The following is an 18,298-nucleotide window of genomic DNA, read 5'->3' as shown; positions in this document are numbered from 1 at the left end:
CAGCATTCAGGTATGGTTAGAAAAAAAGGGCAGTGCAATGTTTCCTCTGCCATGTTGCTGTCAAATAAAACTTTTGCTATACCAGCTTGCTACTGTTAACTAAAGCTCACTTTGCTTGCCCTGCCTCCGGGGTCTTCTGATTGGTCCACTGTTTTGGAATTGACTGAGCGGCACTGCGTGTGAAAATTTAAATGTTTTAACTTGACACGGCATCTTAAAATTGCAGCACTCATGTGAGAGACACTGTGAAAGATGCAAGACCATCGTACATGTTTGCCTTGCACATTTACATAGCAAAACAATAGAAAAGTAGCACATCGGGATGGAAAAACGCATTAAAATGTCTTCAAAAAACCCTCAGAGTAGGGATGGGACGATACGCATACCTCCCGATTCTATACCATCACGATACTTGGGTGCCGATACGATATGTATTGTTTTTTTTAATTTAAGAATTTCGATTCTACAAGTATTGCGACTCGATATTGCTATGAGTTGCTTTATTTATTTTTTTTTATTTTTTTTTAAACTGACCATGGGAAAAAGTTGAATGATACACTTAATATACAGACTGTCACAAAAAAACCCCACACATCTTCGCAGTCACTATTGTGATTCGATAATACAATTTGTTGTGATGTGGTTTGCTTATTAAAGACTAGACAATGGAAAATAGTTGATTATACCCTTAAGAGACCGTATATGATGAGTCATATTAACAAAAACTGTGCATCACATCTTTCTGAACTTTTATTTCAGGAGCATACACATACACAGTGTATATTTAAAGTACCTTGAACCATGAAAATTTAAAGTACCAAAACCCTGAACTTGCACATGAATATAATAGTCAAATGTTCAACAAAATGAGCAGAAAAAATACTTTCTGAAATAAAGTGCTATGTTACTTTGCATACTGTTTTGGTCATGTTTTCCCGGCAGTTAGGACTCAAAACATGATGCAGAAAGAACTCTGGAAGAGGTTTGATCCTCTACCTCCATCATGGTTTTGCTTTCTCGTGCCGACTTTAAGCGTATATGACGTCATGTAATGCAGCGCACGCAGAACGATCGGTGAATGACATCAAAGCACCACGAGAGCTACAGAGAGCAGATGCTTCACGTGCTTTTGAATCACGCTCGCGGTACTTTGATGCCATGCGCTGATCGTCTGCGCGGTGCTGCTCCAAGTCGAACACACCCTCTGTTGGAATTAAAAAGCAGTAACTTCTCCCCACCATCTCTTATGAAAAATAATAATAGATTCTAAGGTAAACCAATTGATTTTTAAATCGTTTTAAAAAGAATCGTGATAGTTAGGTGAATACATTTTTTTTTTTTTCTCCCACCCCTACCGCAGAGCATGCTAGAAATCACTTAGAACACCTTAGAAATTCCTAAGAAATAATTCAGAACACCTCTGCAATGTATTACAAAAAGTATAGTTTTCAGGCCAAATCAAACATGATGGCAGTGAGTTTTGCATAGGCAAGCACTTCGTAAATTTTCTTCAAAAAATGAAAAACTAGTTTGTGGTGTTTGGCACTGTAGAAGAAATAAAATTCTTGTGTGCTTTATGTACTTTGTTGTAAATATTATATCTTACAAAACGGTGATTTGTCTCTTGCGTATGAGAAAAAGAGTGTTTAACCGCATTAGACGGCAGTTGTGGATTTGTGGAGGTGTTTTCTTTGTTGCCGTTTTGACTCACTCTTCCGCTGATCTTCCTATCCTTGTCATTCAGATGAAGCTGACATTTCACGTTGACATTTCTTTTTCTGTGCTATCATTCAGTGACAAATGACCATGTTGCTCAGCTAATGGTGGAGATAGATTTTGTTACCGGCATCTTTGGATTTGCAGTGAAACAGCTGTAATAGAGAGAGTAAATATCTGAAATCATTGCTCCGAAAGCACTGGACTATTTGCGGGTGTTTTAAGGTTTACTCGGCACTGAATGAAGTTACGATTGCATTTATGCATGCCATTACTTTGGTCTCAGTCAATGTTTCTTAGTGCTTTTTACCCAGCTCGGTGTACATTGAGATGTAGGTGCTAAAAGCCCTTAAAGCTTTTAGTGTGAATATGTGCATGTGTATATTAGAAAAGCCAGTCCATTCATTGTGTATCCACTCATAGATGGGTGTGTTTTTGGTAATGTGGACATCCATTATCTTTTATATTCGAGTTCTGTCGAAAACATTCTCTAATATAATAAAGCTTCTGTCTACACTTGATTTGATGCCTCATTGTTCCCAAAGTTAGCTGTTTTTTTTTCTTAATGTATATATTTTTTACTTTCAGGTTGAAGTTATTTTTTTGTCTTTGTTAAAAATATAAATGCATGTATACATAATATACATATACAGTCATGGTCAAAAATATCGGCACCCTTGGTAAATATGATCAAAGAAGGCTGTGAAAATTAATCTGCATTGTTAATCCTTTTGATCTTTTATTTAAAACGATTAACAAAAATCTAAACTTTCATTGGATAATAAGAATTTAAAAAGGGGGGAAATATCATTATGAAGTAAATGGTTTTTCCTCATATACACAATTATTGGCACCCCTAGAAGGTCTTGTGAGTAAAATATCTCTGAAGTATATTCCCATTCATATTCACAATTTTGAGCACTCCAGGGTGATCATGAACATGAAATTATCCAGCCATGGCTTCCTGTTTCACAGAAATATAAATAGGATGGAAAACAAAGCCCACATTCCTTTAATCATCCATCACAATGAGAAAAACCAAAGAATATATTTCTGATGTGCAGCAAAAGATAATTGAGCTTCACAAATTAGTGAAGTGGCTTTAAGAAAAAAGAGAGCAGTGAAAATTCCCATTTCCACCATCAGGGCAATAATTAAGAATTTACAATCAACATAAAATCTTACGAAACTGCCTGGAAGAGGATGTGTGTCTATATTGTCCTAATGCACGGTGAGAAGGAGAGTTTGAGTGGCTAAAGACTCTCCAAGGACCATAGCTGAAGATTTGCAGAGTCTTGGGGTCAAAAAACCTTAAAAGAAAATGGTCAAACAGCACCTACATTACATGTTGTTTGGGAGGGTTTCAAGAAATTCTCCTAGCTCATCCAAAAACAAACTCCAGCATATTCAGTTATCAGACACGACTGGAACTACAAATGGGACTGGCTTCTATGGTCAGATGAAACTAAAAAATGAGCTTTTTAGCAGCAAACACTCAAGATGGGTTTGGTGAACACAGGGATAAAAAGTACCCCATGTGTACAATGAAATATACTGCTGTACTTTTGATGTTATGGGCCTATATTTCTGCTGGAGGTCCTGGACATCTTGTTTAGACGCATGGCATCACTGATTCTATCAAATACCAACAGATAAAAAATCAATGTGACTGACTCTGTTAGAAATCTTATAATGGGCCATGTTTGGATCTTCCAACCGTACAATAATCCAAAAACAAACCTCAAAAACAACACAAAAATGGGTCACTGAGCACAAACCCAAGCTTCTGCTATGGCCATCCCAGTCCTCTGACCTGAACCCTGTAGAAAATGAGTGAGATGAACTGAAGAGAAGCACCGTCATGGAGCTGGGAATCTGAAGGATCTGGAGAGATTCTGGATGAAGGAATGGTCTCTGATCTCTTGTCAGGTGTTCTCTAACCTCATCAGGCATTGTAGGAGAAAATTTAGAGCTGTTAAACTGGCAAATGGAGGTTTCAAAATGTATTGAATAACGTATTTTCTTACCTTCCACTCTCAATCCATCTCTCTTCTGCTGAATCGCATTGTGTTAAGAGCTTTAGGAGCTGCAGGCAGATATACAGCTCTGATCTGCGGACGTCTGATCGCTTCATTTGAGTTTGGCCCAGTTAGCAAGTGTTGTTGCTGCTTAGGGAGGCACTTCTGTCAGAACCGGCCTTTCTTTATCATTCGGCTCCTTAAACATCCACTCTTACCTGCCAACAGCCGAGCAGCCCATTGCCAGAGAGGGAGAAAGAGCAGATGAGAGTTTGGAAGGGTAGTGATTAAAGTCAAGATGAATCCAAACTGAGCCTGTTTACTTGGTGACAGTGAATCATTTACTCATGCAAATATCTTTGGAAATATGTAAGCTGTTCTTCCTCCTCCTGGGACATTCAAGGTCACAGGGTCACAGTCAAAATAAAAGCATTTGTATTAATTGTTCATTATCACCGCTGTAGTATGAAACAGACTGTCAGTGATATATTTCTGATATAAAATCAGTGTCAAATGCTGATAACTCATAAAAGTTTGGTTGTGTCTGAAAATACTGTGTTGGTCTTTATCCATCTGTTTTCATTGAATGTCTTCTAATTTATAATATTATTCACGTTATGACAAAGTTAATGCTAACAATGTCAATGCTATTTATTTGCTGAATCCCAAATAGCATACTTTTATTAAGCACAACTGCATTCAGCACTAAATTGTATTTAAAAAAAAAAAAAAGGAAAATATACTGGCAGGACATTATCCGTTAATGTTACTGACATTTCTGTTAACACTAAAACACAATGCAATGTGCAAAATTCAAAATACAGCTAGAACACCTGTAAAATTTAAATACAGAAAATTCCTTCATATTATTATTTTGTTTATTCATTTATTTTATTATTTTAAGTGTTGGTGAATACAAACTTTTAGCCAGTACATTACATTTATTTTTTTATTTGATTTTAATAATTTAAAATTAGTTTATTAAAGTGAAAGTGACGTGATATGTGGCCAAGTATGGGAACCCATACTCTGAATTAGTGCTCTGCATTTAACCCATCCAACATGCACACACACAGCAGTGAACACACACACCGTGAACACACACCCGGAGCAGTGGGCAGCCATTTATGCTGCGGCGCCTGGGGAGCAGTTGGGGGTTCAGTGTCTTGCTCAAGGGCACCTCAGTCATATTGCGGGTGGAGAGAGCGCTGGATATTCACTCCCCCCACCTACAATCCCTGCCGTACCTGAGACTCGAACCTTTGGGTTGACTCTCTAACCATTAGGCCACGACTTCTTCATTTAAAGAATATACATTCTTTAAATGTACATTTTAAAAAAAGTTTAATTTATTTTATCCTTCATAAAACATGCATTTTTCAACAATTTCTTGTCTAATCTTGTCAGTATAATCTGGTTCTTTTAAGATAAAAAAAAAAATGACAGAAAAGCACCAAAAGTATTTTAAGTAGTTCACACGGCTCTTTTGAAGTCACACAATAACATAATGTGGTGATAAACCACAAATCACTTCGTTCATTCATTTAATTTATGAAAGAAGCAACAGGTGATTGAATTGTTCTGAGTTTGATCTTTTTAATAAATCAGTTGATCCAGTTCACAGAGTGATTTAGTTCACGATCTAGTTTCTGGAGTTCAACTAGATGCCAGTGAACGGGGAAAACTGAAAAATTGGAATGCACACTCTTAAGAAACAATATTTATTTTGAAACGCATTATATTATTAAATGCTAATAGAATAGCTGGGTTCAGTCATTCTTATCAAGTAAATAAGAAAGCTCAGTCAGAAACACAGACACATGCAGCATTTCTTTTGGGGCTATTCTCAGGCTGTGTAACCCAGATAAGGGTTATTTCTGACCTCGGGCCGTGGTTGCAAATCTCTGACCATTAGGCAAGAGCAGATTAAACTGTTATAGGGTTTGTGACACTGCTGAAATTCCCCTGTAATTTTCTCCATCAGTTTCCCGAACACTGAATGTTAAAACACCTCATGACTGCAGATGTGCTCTGGTAGATATTACGCTTTTTATGAAATGTCACACTGTCTGTAAAACCAGTATATGAATATAGCAGTAATATAGTCCGTTTTCAGATGGCACACTGGAATAATTTAAATATAAGACTCAATGAAATGACTCGGTGCACACAGTTATATTTAATGTGTTGACATATTACCTCTTAAAACAAGAAGATGGAGTGCAGTAGATGACCTTAAAGCTAATGGACATGCACTAAAAGCAATGCAACTCCAATTTTGATTTCACTGCAAACTTTAATGTTGTAATTTGGAAGCCTTTACTACTACAAAAAAAAACCCCAAAATAAAATAAAACACATGGGAAGTTCATTAAAAGTGTAAGTTTGATAGCTCCTGAGACATACAAGGTCGCAGTAAAAATAAAATAAATTTTAATAATTATTATCACCTGCAGTATGAAACGGACCGTCAGTTTTCTGATACAGAATCACTGTCACATGTTTCTTTTGTCAACGCTAGGACAGCTGGAAAAAAAACAAACACTGTCATTTATTTATTTAATTTATTAATTTAATTTAATTATAGTTGCCTTGTCAACTCCTAGACAGCTGGAAACACACAAGCACTCTCATTTTATTGTATTTAATTTAATTTTATTTTACTATAGTCATTTTGTGATCTAGACAGCTGGAAAAAAAATAATGGCTGTCATTCAGTTTTATCACATTTGTGGTTCCATTCCATTTATTTTATATTATTTTACTATAGTCCTCTTGTCACCTAGACAGCTGGAAAAAATGAGTGCTGTCATTCCAATTTTATTACATTTCCGTTTTGTTTTTTGTTTTGTTTTGTTGCCACACACTATATAGGACCGATAGTATGTGAATTGGGATTTAGCCATATGTGACGGTAATTATTGCACGTTTTCATTGCTGTTAACCAGTGCTTTCTGTGTCTAACAGGATGATGCACTGGGCAGGTCGCATAGAGAAGGAACTGGAGAAGGTGCTGCAGCTCGTCACCGGAGTTCAGCAAATGAAAGGAGTAAGTTTAACCTCTTTAACTTGTTTTACACTGTACTGCCGTGCTAGATGGAAAATATTGAGTAGTTTCAGAGCTTTAGGGCAAAGGCGCCTCTCTTCAGTATCCATGTGGAAGCGACTGTAATATTCACACTGTATTATTTACCTTTGTTGTGGTGCCTTAGGAGGAAGCTTTATCTTGTTTCTGATGTTATGATAACAGTGGTTGCATAAGATGATTACAGTAATAGCAGTGCTTTTTTGTGGTCGTTTCAATAGTGACATTTCATAACAATCATTTTCTGTTGACAGCGGTCACACAGTCTTGGGCACTAAGCAATCATTTCACAGAAAGCCTGAAGTACTATATAAGTTGTATTGTATACAATATTTAACCTTTTAAATTTTTAAACGAGTATTCTGTATTTGTGAAGTTGTTAATATTTAAATAGACCAGGAAAACATTGTAGTTTTTAATGCCTTTTTTGTATTGCAAATTAGATTATGTGCTAATAATATATAAAAATGAAAATAACTAATAATAATATAAAAATGTTGAATAGTTGAATCATTATCACTGATAAGAATAATGATAAAATAACTAATAAAAATATCAATAATACAGTATGTGAATAATAATAAAATACAAATATTGTGCATGTTTGTGGTTTATGAGGACACAAATTTGTATAATGACATGGGTATGACAGAGGTATTATAATATGAAGGTGGTTTATGAGGACACTGCCTATGTCCCCGTAATTCAAAAGGCTTAAAAAACATACTAAATGGTGTTTTTTTTGAAAATCTAAAAATGCACAAAGTCTCCTGTGAGGGCTAAGTTTAGGTGTAGGGTTGGTGTAGGGCAATAGCACACACAGTTTGTTCTGTATAAAAACCATTACGCCTATGGAGAGTCCCCATAAACCACAAAAACCAACGTGTGTGTGTAAAATTATTAATTATATTATTATTAAAAGTACACGTCTGTTTCACATGTTAATTGAGTATTCGGTATAATTTGTTAAATTGCTTTAATTGGACCCAAAAATTGCTTTTTTTATTTGAGTGAAAAGAATTTAAAATAATAATATAAAAATGTTGAATAGTTGTATCACTATCACTGTCTGAAATACAATTAATAATAATAATAATAATAATTGTATATGAGATAGTGAGTGTCTTAAATCTGAGAGTAAAAAAAATATAATAAAAACATACAATATTTTACACACACACACAGTCATGGCCTAAAATATTGGCATCCTTGGTAAAATATGATCCAAGAAGGCTGTGAAAATTAATCTGCATTATGTTTTGGTCTTCTATTAAAATAATTCACGAAAATCTAACCTTTCATTGGATAATAAGAATTTAAAATGGGGGGAAATATCGTTATGAAATGTTTATCAAATACACATTGGACACAATTATTGGCACCCCTAGAAATTCTTGTGAGTAAAATATCTCTGAACGCCAGCGTGATTATGAACATGAAATTATCCAGACATGGCTTCCTGTTTCACAGAAATAGAAATAGGAGGGAAAACAAAGCCCAAATTCCCTTAATCATCCATCACAATGAGAAAAACCAAAGAATATATTTCTGATGTGCAGCAAAAGATAATTGAGCTTCACAAATTAGTGAAGTGGCTTTAAGAAAAGAGCTAGAGCAGTGAAAATTCCCATTTCCACCATCAGGGCAATAATTACTGCCTGGTAGAGGACGTGCGTCTATATTGTCCTAATGCACGGTGAGGAGGAGAATTTGAGTGGCTAAAGACTCTCCAAGGACCATAGCTGGAGAATTGCAGAAAATAGTTGAGTCTCGGGGTCAGAAAACCTTAAAAAAAGAAATTGGTCAAACAGCCCCTACATCACCGCATGTTGTTTGGGAGGGTTTCAAGAAAAATTCTCTTTGCTCATCCAAAAACAAACTCCAGCATATTCAGTTATCAGACACGACTGGAACTACAAATGGGACTGGCTTCTATGGTCAGATGAAACTAAAAAATGACCTTTTTAGCAGCAAACACTCAAGATGGGTTTGGTGAACACAGGGATAAAAAGTACCCCATGTGTACAATGAAATATACTGCTGTATTTTTAATGTTGTGGGCCTATATTTCTGCTGGAGGTCCTGGACATCTTGTTTAGACGCATGGCATCACTGATTCTATCAAATACCAACAGATAAAAAATCAATGTGACTGACTCTGTTAGAAATCTTATAATGGGCCATGTTTGGATCTTCCAACCGTATAATAATCCAAACACAAACCTCAAAAACAACACAAAAATGGGTCACTGAGCACAAAACCAAGCTTCTGCTGGCCATCCCAGTCCTCTGACCTGAACCCTGTAGAAAATGAGTGAGGTGAACTGAAGAGAAGAAGCACCGTCATGGAGCTGTGAGTCTGAAGGATCTGGAGTGATTCTGGATGAAGGAATGGTCTCTGATCTCTTGTCAGGTGTTCTCTAACCTCATCAGGCATTATAGGAGAAAATTTAGAGCTGTTAAACTGACAAATGGAGGTTTCAAAATGTATTGAATAAAAGGGTGTCATTAATTGTGGCCAATGTGTATTAGAGAAAAACAGTTATTTCATAATGATATTTCCCCCCATTTTAAATTCCTATTATCCAATGAAAGGTTAGATTTTTGTGAATTTTTTAAAATAAAAGATCAAAAGGATTAACAATGCAGATTAATTTTAACAGCCGCCTTTGATCATATTTATCAAGGGTGCTGATATTTTTGGCCATGACTATATGTGTGTAGAAATATTTTGGTCTCAGACTATTCTGTATGTATACCATTTTACCAAATATATATTTAAATATTAATAAATTATTTCCAGTAAATTTTTATCTCAGGTTATTTCAAGCATTGGCAGTTTTTGTTTGTTAGCATTAAATATATTCTGCTGGCATATACACAGCAGAGTAACTGATAGGGAGGCTAAACATTCTCAGTTATTTGTGAGGCAAAATATAGGGCAAAATATATTTTAATTTGTCCATCCGTATATGTGTGTCTTTTAGAAAATCAGTTTGGGACACTGAATGCATGCAAGACTGTGTTTGCACTCTCAGTAGCTGGAGGTTGCTGAGTCTGTGGTCTGAGTGTGTGTGTGTGTGTGCGCAGTGAGTCTATGAAAGGGTATTTATCTTCGGCCCAAACAGGAGTCGTCACAGGGAGTGCTAAATGGCCCAGCATGTGCAGAAAAAGCCATTTTCTAAATGGATGCCTCTCCCTATATGTGCATCTGATAGAAATCTTCCCTGGGCTACGGCGGCCCGCTAACAAGATTGCTTTCCTTCGTCACTCTCTCTTTCCTCTTCATGCCCAGTTTATTCCAATATTCCTTTCCCACACTTTCTGGAAAAAAAAGTCTTGCAAATGAATTCTAAGCATTTTTTTGCTTAAAGTTATTTTGGAGAAAGTAAATAGAACGTACCTGCCGCATTCAACGCACAACAATCTTGAATACATTTTGCTTGAAAAATTGCAAGCAGGTGAGTTGGAAATATTTGGGATGGAGAAAGAAGAAATCAGAAAGATCTTTATCTTAACGCAAGCTGAACGCAAATACTTAACCATAGCGACGATTCAGATAACAGATGTTATTCAGACCTCTGGACAGATAAACTCCGTAAACATGGTTAGCACTAGTGATAGAATCTGATGACATTGGCCGTTTTGAGATGATCAGTATCGGCTGATATCTTTACCTGTTTGGCTGAATGTGAACTTCTGAGTATAAATTTCCTGTTTTTTAAGAATTTAAAATGGGGGGGAAATATCATTATGAAATAAATGTTTTTCTCGGCGGTGGTGATGGCGCAGTGGATAAGACACATGCCTTTGGTGTGAGAGACCCGGGTTCGAATCCACTGTGAGACACCAATGTGTCCCTGAGCAAGACACTTAACCCCTAGTTGCTCCAGAGGCGTGCGACCTCTGACATATATAGCAATTGTAAGTCGCTTTGGATAAAAGCGTCAGCTAAATGAATAAATGTAAATGTCTAATACACATTGGCCACGATTAACGGCACCATTTTATTCAATACTTTTTGAAACCTCCATTTGCCAAAATAGTAAAGGAATTTTCTCCTATAATGCCTGATGAGGAAATTAAACAAATCTTTTTTTTTTTTTTTTTTGGAAAATAAAGGTGATTTTAATATTACAATTAAAACATTGAAGACATATTTTATGATTATTCCTTAAAAATAAGGTTTTAATCATTTTAGTAGGCTATTACGTACATTCTACTGAACAATAGGAATATATTTCTGACGCAATGTCTACAATTTAAACCCTAACTTTTATTTTGACGGGTTTTCTGTGTGTATATGATATGAGGATAGTTTTACTCAAATGAAACGGTCAAATGCTCATGAAGTGACTCTCAGAGCAGTTCTGGAGATGTTTTTCTGTATTTGTCCTCATTTAGTGAGGCGGCAGACGTTAATATCACCGCAAGCCTCCCGCGCTTCTGTACGAGTAGCAAACAAAACCGTGCATCTGCGCCATACGTTAACACAAAGAGAGGTAGAAGTCATATTTAAATAGTCGTTTTGCAGCATAATATTTACAAATACTCACTTGTGGGCTCACTTGTGTGTGCGCGTACGTTTGTGCGTGTGTGTGTGTGTGTGTGTGTGTGTGTAATGTAACGTTAGAGACAGAAATAACATGCCGTCGTGTAAAGAAGACAAATAACGTAAGGCTATTTAGTTGGTTTATTAAAAGAACAAGGTATAGACCTGTTCTATTGGAAAGGTAACTTTAAATGACTTCTGTTGTGATCTGGCGCTATAGAGAAAATAAAATGAACTTAACCTTCAAGGGGGGCGTGGGGTGCCGTTGTGGGGGCGGGCCACCCTCCTAAGATAATGGCAGGGGAAACACTGTTATATAGCCTTTAAAAACAATGTTTATAATTGGATAGTATAAATATAAAAGTAAATAAATAAATGTATAATGTTAACCAAATATGTAGGTATATCTATGGACAAAACATGAATGGGAAATATACTTATAGAATACAGGCTGTTGGAAACAGAAAATTAGTTTTACAGTGATATTTTTGTTTACAATTCAGAAATTTCCCACAGACCTGACAATTTGAGAGAGAAATCTGGATAGAGAAAGACTGGTGTAAAGAACAGTAGTCAGGATGATTTGATCTTTTTGTATATTTTTGACTTGAGTAAAACATTTTTGCTGTGTATGTGCTGGGAAGCTAACATTTCAAACTAAATAATCCAGATTAAAGCGTTTCAGCTGACAAAAAGAGTTTGGGAACCCCTGAGATACATGAACATCCCTTCAGTTGCATCATTTCCATCCTGATTTACTTTGCTTCTGGAAATGAAATAGAACGGACGTCGAAAGAGCTGCTCCTTTTCTTTCTCTCTCCGTTTCTATTTTCGTCTCTCTCTGTGTCTTTAGTCACTGATGTTAGATAAGCAGTCATACAGCTCTACTCCCACACACACTCCCTAACAAACTACACTTAGTTCAGTAGCGCGGCTATAAATAAAGCACACTCGTGTGGCCGTTTCTGGGCTCCTCTTCAAGGTTATGACTGCTCATGTTGGGCCAGTCATCTGCATATTTTATGCCTTGTCCTAAGTTTATCTCTTTCTTGTTTAGTTCTTTTTTTTTTTCTCTCTCTCTGAAGCCAGCTGTGTGTGTTCGTGCATGTGTTTGTTGGGTGTTTGGGCACCTGGACTATTGTGTGTTTTGTGTAAAACAGAAGGTTTAGAAAATGCTGCAGAATGCATGCTATTCTCTGAATCAGAAGTATGAACTAGATTTGCTATACAGAAGAATAGTAGTAATATGCTGATGGATAAATAGAAATGTAAAAAGTCTAAGTCAAGCTTTGTGAGACAGGATATGATGTCACTCCTTGTCTTTGTCCTGCAGCCAGAAGCTAGTGTTTTGAATGACTTAATTAGGATTAAGTCAGGAATCATATTGGAGTAATGTGAACTGTTGAGAGCGACGCTATAAAGCTGCCCTCCGTGACCTTTGATCTCTGCCTGCTTTCTGCTGGAGACCATGCATAATTCAAACTGACGGGTCACCGCTAATAATACTGGAACTGCTACTGATGCCCCCTAAAGAAATACAGCACAAGCCACGAGTCTACAGACAGGATGATTTGTTTTATCACATGTTATGTAATGAATTTTATTTAATCTCTTTGAAGTTGCACTATACTGAAAATGTAGTGAAACTATATCAGACATTAAAGGAATAGTTCACCCAAAAATGAACATTTTAAAAAATTTTACTCACTCTAAAATGTAAGTAGGTTTGTTTTTTCATAGGAACAGATTTGGGGGAATTAAGCATTACATCACTTGCTCAGCAATGGATCCTCTGCAGTGAATGGGTGCCGTCAGAATGAGAGTCCAAACAGCTGATAAAAACATAACAATAATCCTCACCGCTCTAGTCCATCACTCAATGTCTTGTGAAGGCAAAAGCTGCGCGTTTGTAAGAAACAAATCCATCATTAAGATGTTTTAACATTAAACTATCTCTTCTGGCCAAAAAACAAGAACATAATAATGCTTCCTCCATTGAAAATCATCTTTAGAGCTGTTTTGGCTTGCAAATGGTGCTTGATCTGTGTAGATTTCTCTCCTGATTCAGACGAGACAACGCTTTCTCCAGTGAAAAAGTAGTTGTGGATTATGGACTGGTATTTTGACCTGAAGCAACAGTTTGAAGTTAAAACGTCTTAATGGATTGATTCTTACAAACAGCTTTTCACTTCACAAGATGTTAACTGATGGACTGGAGTGGTGTGGATTATTGTGATGTTTTTATCAGCTGTTTGGATATCATCCATTCACTGCAAACGATCCACTAGTGAGCAAGTGATGTAAAATTAAATTTGATCAATTGTTTCTGTCAGTTTTGTTTTCAGTGTAGGAACATGTCAAACTCAAGTCTCACATGTATGACAGGCGCTATTTGTGTTGTTCTTTTTAGCCATTAACCAAGATCCCAGGCCTCCAGCTCATTACCCATAATGCAGCTGATGTTCCAGGCTGAAGCATCTACAACGTCAGCCCACATAGTCTGATGTTTTGTAAACACAAGCACAAACTTGAGAGAGTCTGACTTGATTCTAATAGCTTGACGCTACAACATCAACATAGATTTGATTAGCATGTGGCAAATCCACCTGCCGATAAAGATTTAATTTGATTGCCACTTTAAGTCTCAAATGTTTGTCCTGAGAAAAGACCGCATTAGATTTCATAATGTCTCAGAGGAGATCTCAGATGTTTCTCATTGAAAAGTGAATGATCTGAACTGCTATCCATATTGATTTTATGGCTCTATACACTTATTGTATAACTATTTACTGGTTTGTATTATTTAGGAGAAACATCTGACAAAAAATTTCCAGAAAGAGGAACTTCACATTTAGCAGTTCCATTTTCCTCTGGACAGGCTTGATTTCTAAAGCTAAATGATGCAGGTGTGTGTGTGGGCAGATTTTTCTCAGTGGTCTTTATAATCATAGCTTCAGACTTCAGCTGACAGCAGCACTTTGAAGTCATCTTTTATACATGAATTGTTCACACACACCCATACACACACACACACACACACACACACACACTTCTGGACGTTGGTGGTTCATCAGGGACTGCAGATGCAATCGCTGATCAATGGTTTGGTTTAAGTTTAATTACACTTTTTACTGATGTCAACACAAAATTTAATTTGACTAAATGATTTCTACATAGATAATAATCAGAAATGTTTCTTGAACAGCAAATCAACATATTAGAATGACTTCTGAAGGATCATGTGACACTGAAGACTGGATTAATGCTGAAAATTCAGCTTTGTTTAAAAAAAATTATATTTTCAGATAGAAAACAGTTATTTTAAATTGTAATAATGTTTCACAATATTGGTGTTTTTGCTTTATTTTTGATCAAATAAATACAACCTTGGTGAGCAGAGGAGACTTTCTTCAAAAGCAGTGAATTTTATTAAAGGTGCCATAGAATGGAAAACTGTATTTACATTGGCATAGTTGAATAATAAGACATGGAAATGACATACCGTGAGCCTCAAACACCATTGTTTCCTCCTCCTTATGTAAATCTCGTGAATGCAAAAGATCACTGAAAAATGGGCGAATCAGAACATAACACCGACTGTGACGTAACAGTCGGGATCACTAATAGTTACGCCCCCAACATTTGCATAAACCCGCCCATGTTCTAGGCCAGCCGCCAGCCGAATCATCTGAAGTTCTGCAGGTATTATGAAGAAACAAGTGAGGACACTAGCGAAAATGGCAGATCATGAAAATGAATGTTATGTTCCAGGCTGTTCAGGGGATGTGAAGTGCAGGGATGGTTTGGTGTCTTCAGAAAGGCATGGAAGGCAAATAAAGGGATATGGTTTGCTGCTAGCGGTAGCCCGTTACATTACAGTACATAAGATTTCACTTACCACATAAACCGAGTAAGGAGAGATGACTGAGGATGATTGCGAATGATTTACAGATCCTGAGCACCACTGACAAGCATCTGATCTTGTAAAATGTGTGGTAAGTACTGCCGCTCCATAGTAGGCTATAAACAATGCGTGCGATCGCGAATCTCGAAGGTGAAAGTGAAACTAAAAAGCGATCGTGCATTTGAAAGCAGTTTCAATGCCCCACATATTAATAGCAGCTCCCTGATGCCCGCATTTTATTTACAGTATAATTACCCAACGATATAACTGCGCAAGAAAATATTGAAATATATATTTTCCCTATGTGCTGTGTGAGCTACTGAAATGAGCCGCACTGTGAAACAGCCAATCAGAGCAGAGCTTAATATTATTATTCATGACCCTTCTAAATAAAGTAGTAATAAACCATTTCATTCTAGGGAGAAATCCTAGGGTTGTAAATAGACATGTAAAACCGTTTCTGGAGAATTTTTGCCCTTACCTAAGCCACATACCTTCTATGTAGATTAAACTTTTAATAGTAGTTTAAATATATTTCTCACTGGTTAAATTTTTTTGTTATATTCATGTTATGTTAGGGCAATAATTCTGACCAATTTAATATAATTAAATACAAAACTTTAACGCTTTTGGAGGATTAAAATGAATGTCATTTCATATTGACTTTAAGTGGAGAAACACAGCATCCTGGTCACTTAAGATAAATAATCTCATCTAAGCTAACACAGAAACCCCAAAAATATTAAGATATTTGTCTTACACTAAACTATCAGTGTTCTGTTTTCTCTCGCAGCCTGAAGCCAAAAAGAAAAGAAAATCACATAGACCTCAGATGTGCCAAGAGCACTTTTCTATCTTTCAGTGATGAAACCCTAAAGCAAACCCGGTGAACCAGGTTCACCCATCAGTGTGTATATGTCTACCAATGTGCGTAGCGTGTTTTTAAATGTAGGGTTTGCAGGGATCGTCTCTCGGCCTTTGTGTATTTGTGCCTTTAGGATTGTCTTAAAGGCATAATTCACTTAAATTAAATTCTGTCGTCATTTACTCAGCCTCATGGCAGATTTGGGTGAACTTACACCAAGTTTTTTACTAACATAGTAGGGATGGGCATTCCAAGCAAAAGTAATATTCGAAAATCATTGGGTTTTATTCGATTATTATTTGAAAACGGTTTAATTCAGAAGATAGGCTATCTTAACTCAAGCAATATAATGATTGTAACTTGCCGAAACGTATTAATATAATAAACATAACCGAATGACGGTACTTAACATAACAGTCCGTCGATTAGCATAAATCAACTGCTCATAAGGCTAGGACATTTCCATTTTTAAAATGGAACCCCTAAAGGGAATAGATATGAGATGAGAGGAAAAATATAAGAGGGACAGCAGGACAGTGAGTGTCTGTGTGATTATGTTTGGGGTCAGTGTGGGTGACGTGTGTTAGCAGTCCTGCGCTAGCACTAAACAATATCTTCTGTCGCAATTATATCGTTGGTTAATTATAATGTATATAAACCGCGGCCATCAGGGAGCCGTTATTAATATTTGGGGCATTGAAATCGCTTATGAACGCGCGCTTGTTTTTTACTTTCACTTTCGAGATTCGCGATCATACGTACGGAGCAGTACTTGGTAGTAACGTAACTTACCACACATTTTACAAGAATAGATGTTTGTCAGTGGTGCTCAGGATCTGCAAATCATTCGCCATCATCCTGTCAGTCATCTCTCCTTACTCTGTGGTAAGTGAAATCTTATGTACTGTAATGTAACAGGCTAACCATGTCCCTTTTGTGGCTCCGTAGAACGCGTTTTTTTCCGCGCCTTTCTGAATACGGATTCAGTCACACCTCTAACCCAGTCGGGGGTGTTTTTGGTCCGCACATCACTCTTATTTGACATCTAGTCACAGTAACACAGTTACTGTAACCGTTATATGCTACGCAAATCTTGTTTTTTATGCCACGCAAGTCTACAGTGTGCGCGTGATAGTGTTCTTCTGTTGTCTTTGACAGCTTTTAGGTGCGTTATTGGCCACACCATCCTCTGCTTACATGAACAGGTCACCACCGCATCAGCACAGAAAACATGGGGAAATTTTTTTTTAGATAATCGCACAACCTATTCGACATTCTATAATTAATTCAACTAATCGAATATTCTAAAACCGTGATCCATCCGTATGAACTAGTTGATATTGGTATTCACGCCATTACCCATCGGAATGCAACATCACCAATGAGATCTCTTTAATATCTCATGTGTTTTGCCTGGATGGCAATTAGATTACATAGAGAGCAAATGGAGATTGAATCTCCCGTTTCTAAAATGTTTCTCCTGAGACTCTAGTAATCGCAGAGTTTGTCCTCTTTAGGAGAAAACAACAGTGTGCTCAGATTTGAAAACCAACTCAAATGTTTCCTTTAAAAGGAATAGTCCAAAAATTAAAATGAACATTTATTCACCCTCAGGTCATCCAAAATGTATGCTATATTTGTAAGTTGATTAATTTATATTTATAAGAGTGTTTCTTCATCAGAACAGATTTGGAGAAATTTAGCATTGCATAACATGCTCACCCGTGGATCCTCTGCAGTGAATGGGTACCGTCAGAATGAGCGTCCAAACAGCTGATAAAAACATCACAATAATCCACACCACTCCAGTCCATCAATTAATGTCTTGTGAAGCCAAAAGAAACATTCATCATTAAGATGTTTTTAAAGTTAAACCATTGTTTCAGGCTACAATATGAGTCCTCTATTCATAATATTACTTACTCCGCAACAGTTTTGTTACTTCTGCGCTGTGGGGTCTTCAGCAAACAGCTTTTTGTAACATTTAAACTTAAAAATATTCAAATGTTTAGAATCTGCCAGACAGTGATGTCACCATAACATTTGCAATTTATGTTACAAGTGGTCTCATTTCTTGCATTTATTTGTTCTAAATTGTGATTGGTCTTCACTTTCTTGTATCTATTTAACCGTCTAAGTTAAAAGAGCTCTCATGTGG

The 18,298-nt window shown here is 36.6% G+C and overlaps 1 protein-coding gene across 1 annotated transcript in view; it reads left to right on the top strand.

The window, feature by feature from the left end:
* LOC306879692 (voltage-dependent calcium channel subunit alpha-2/delta-2-like) overlaps positions 1–18,298 on the top strand; it is a 215,212-nt gene that overhangs the window by 10,550 nt on the left and 186,364 nt on the right. Inside the window, exon 2 of the mRNA XM_079432836.1 lies at positions 6,702–6,783. Within this exon, the coding sequence (XP_079288962.1) occupies positions 6,702–6,783 (82 nt within the window). The remainder of the gene's footprint in view (positions 1–6,701; positions 6,784–18,298) is intronic.

The sequence above is a fragment of the Barbus barbus genome (assembly GCF_936440315.1).
Source record: "Barbus barbus genome assembly, chromosome: 13".
In the NCBI taxonomy this organism is placed as follows: domain Eukaryota; kingdom Metazoa; phylum Chordata; class Actinopteri; order Cypriniformes; family Cyprinidae; genus Barbus; species Barbus barbus.
Note: the sequence above shows the minus strand (reverse complement) of the source record. Positions and strands in the feature narration are given on the sequence as shown.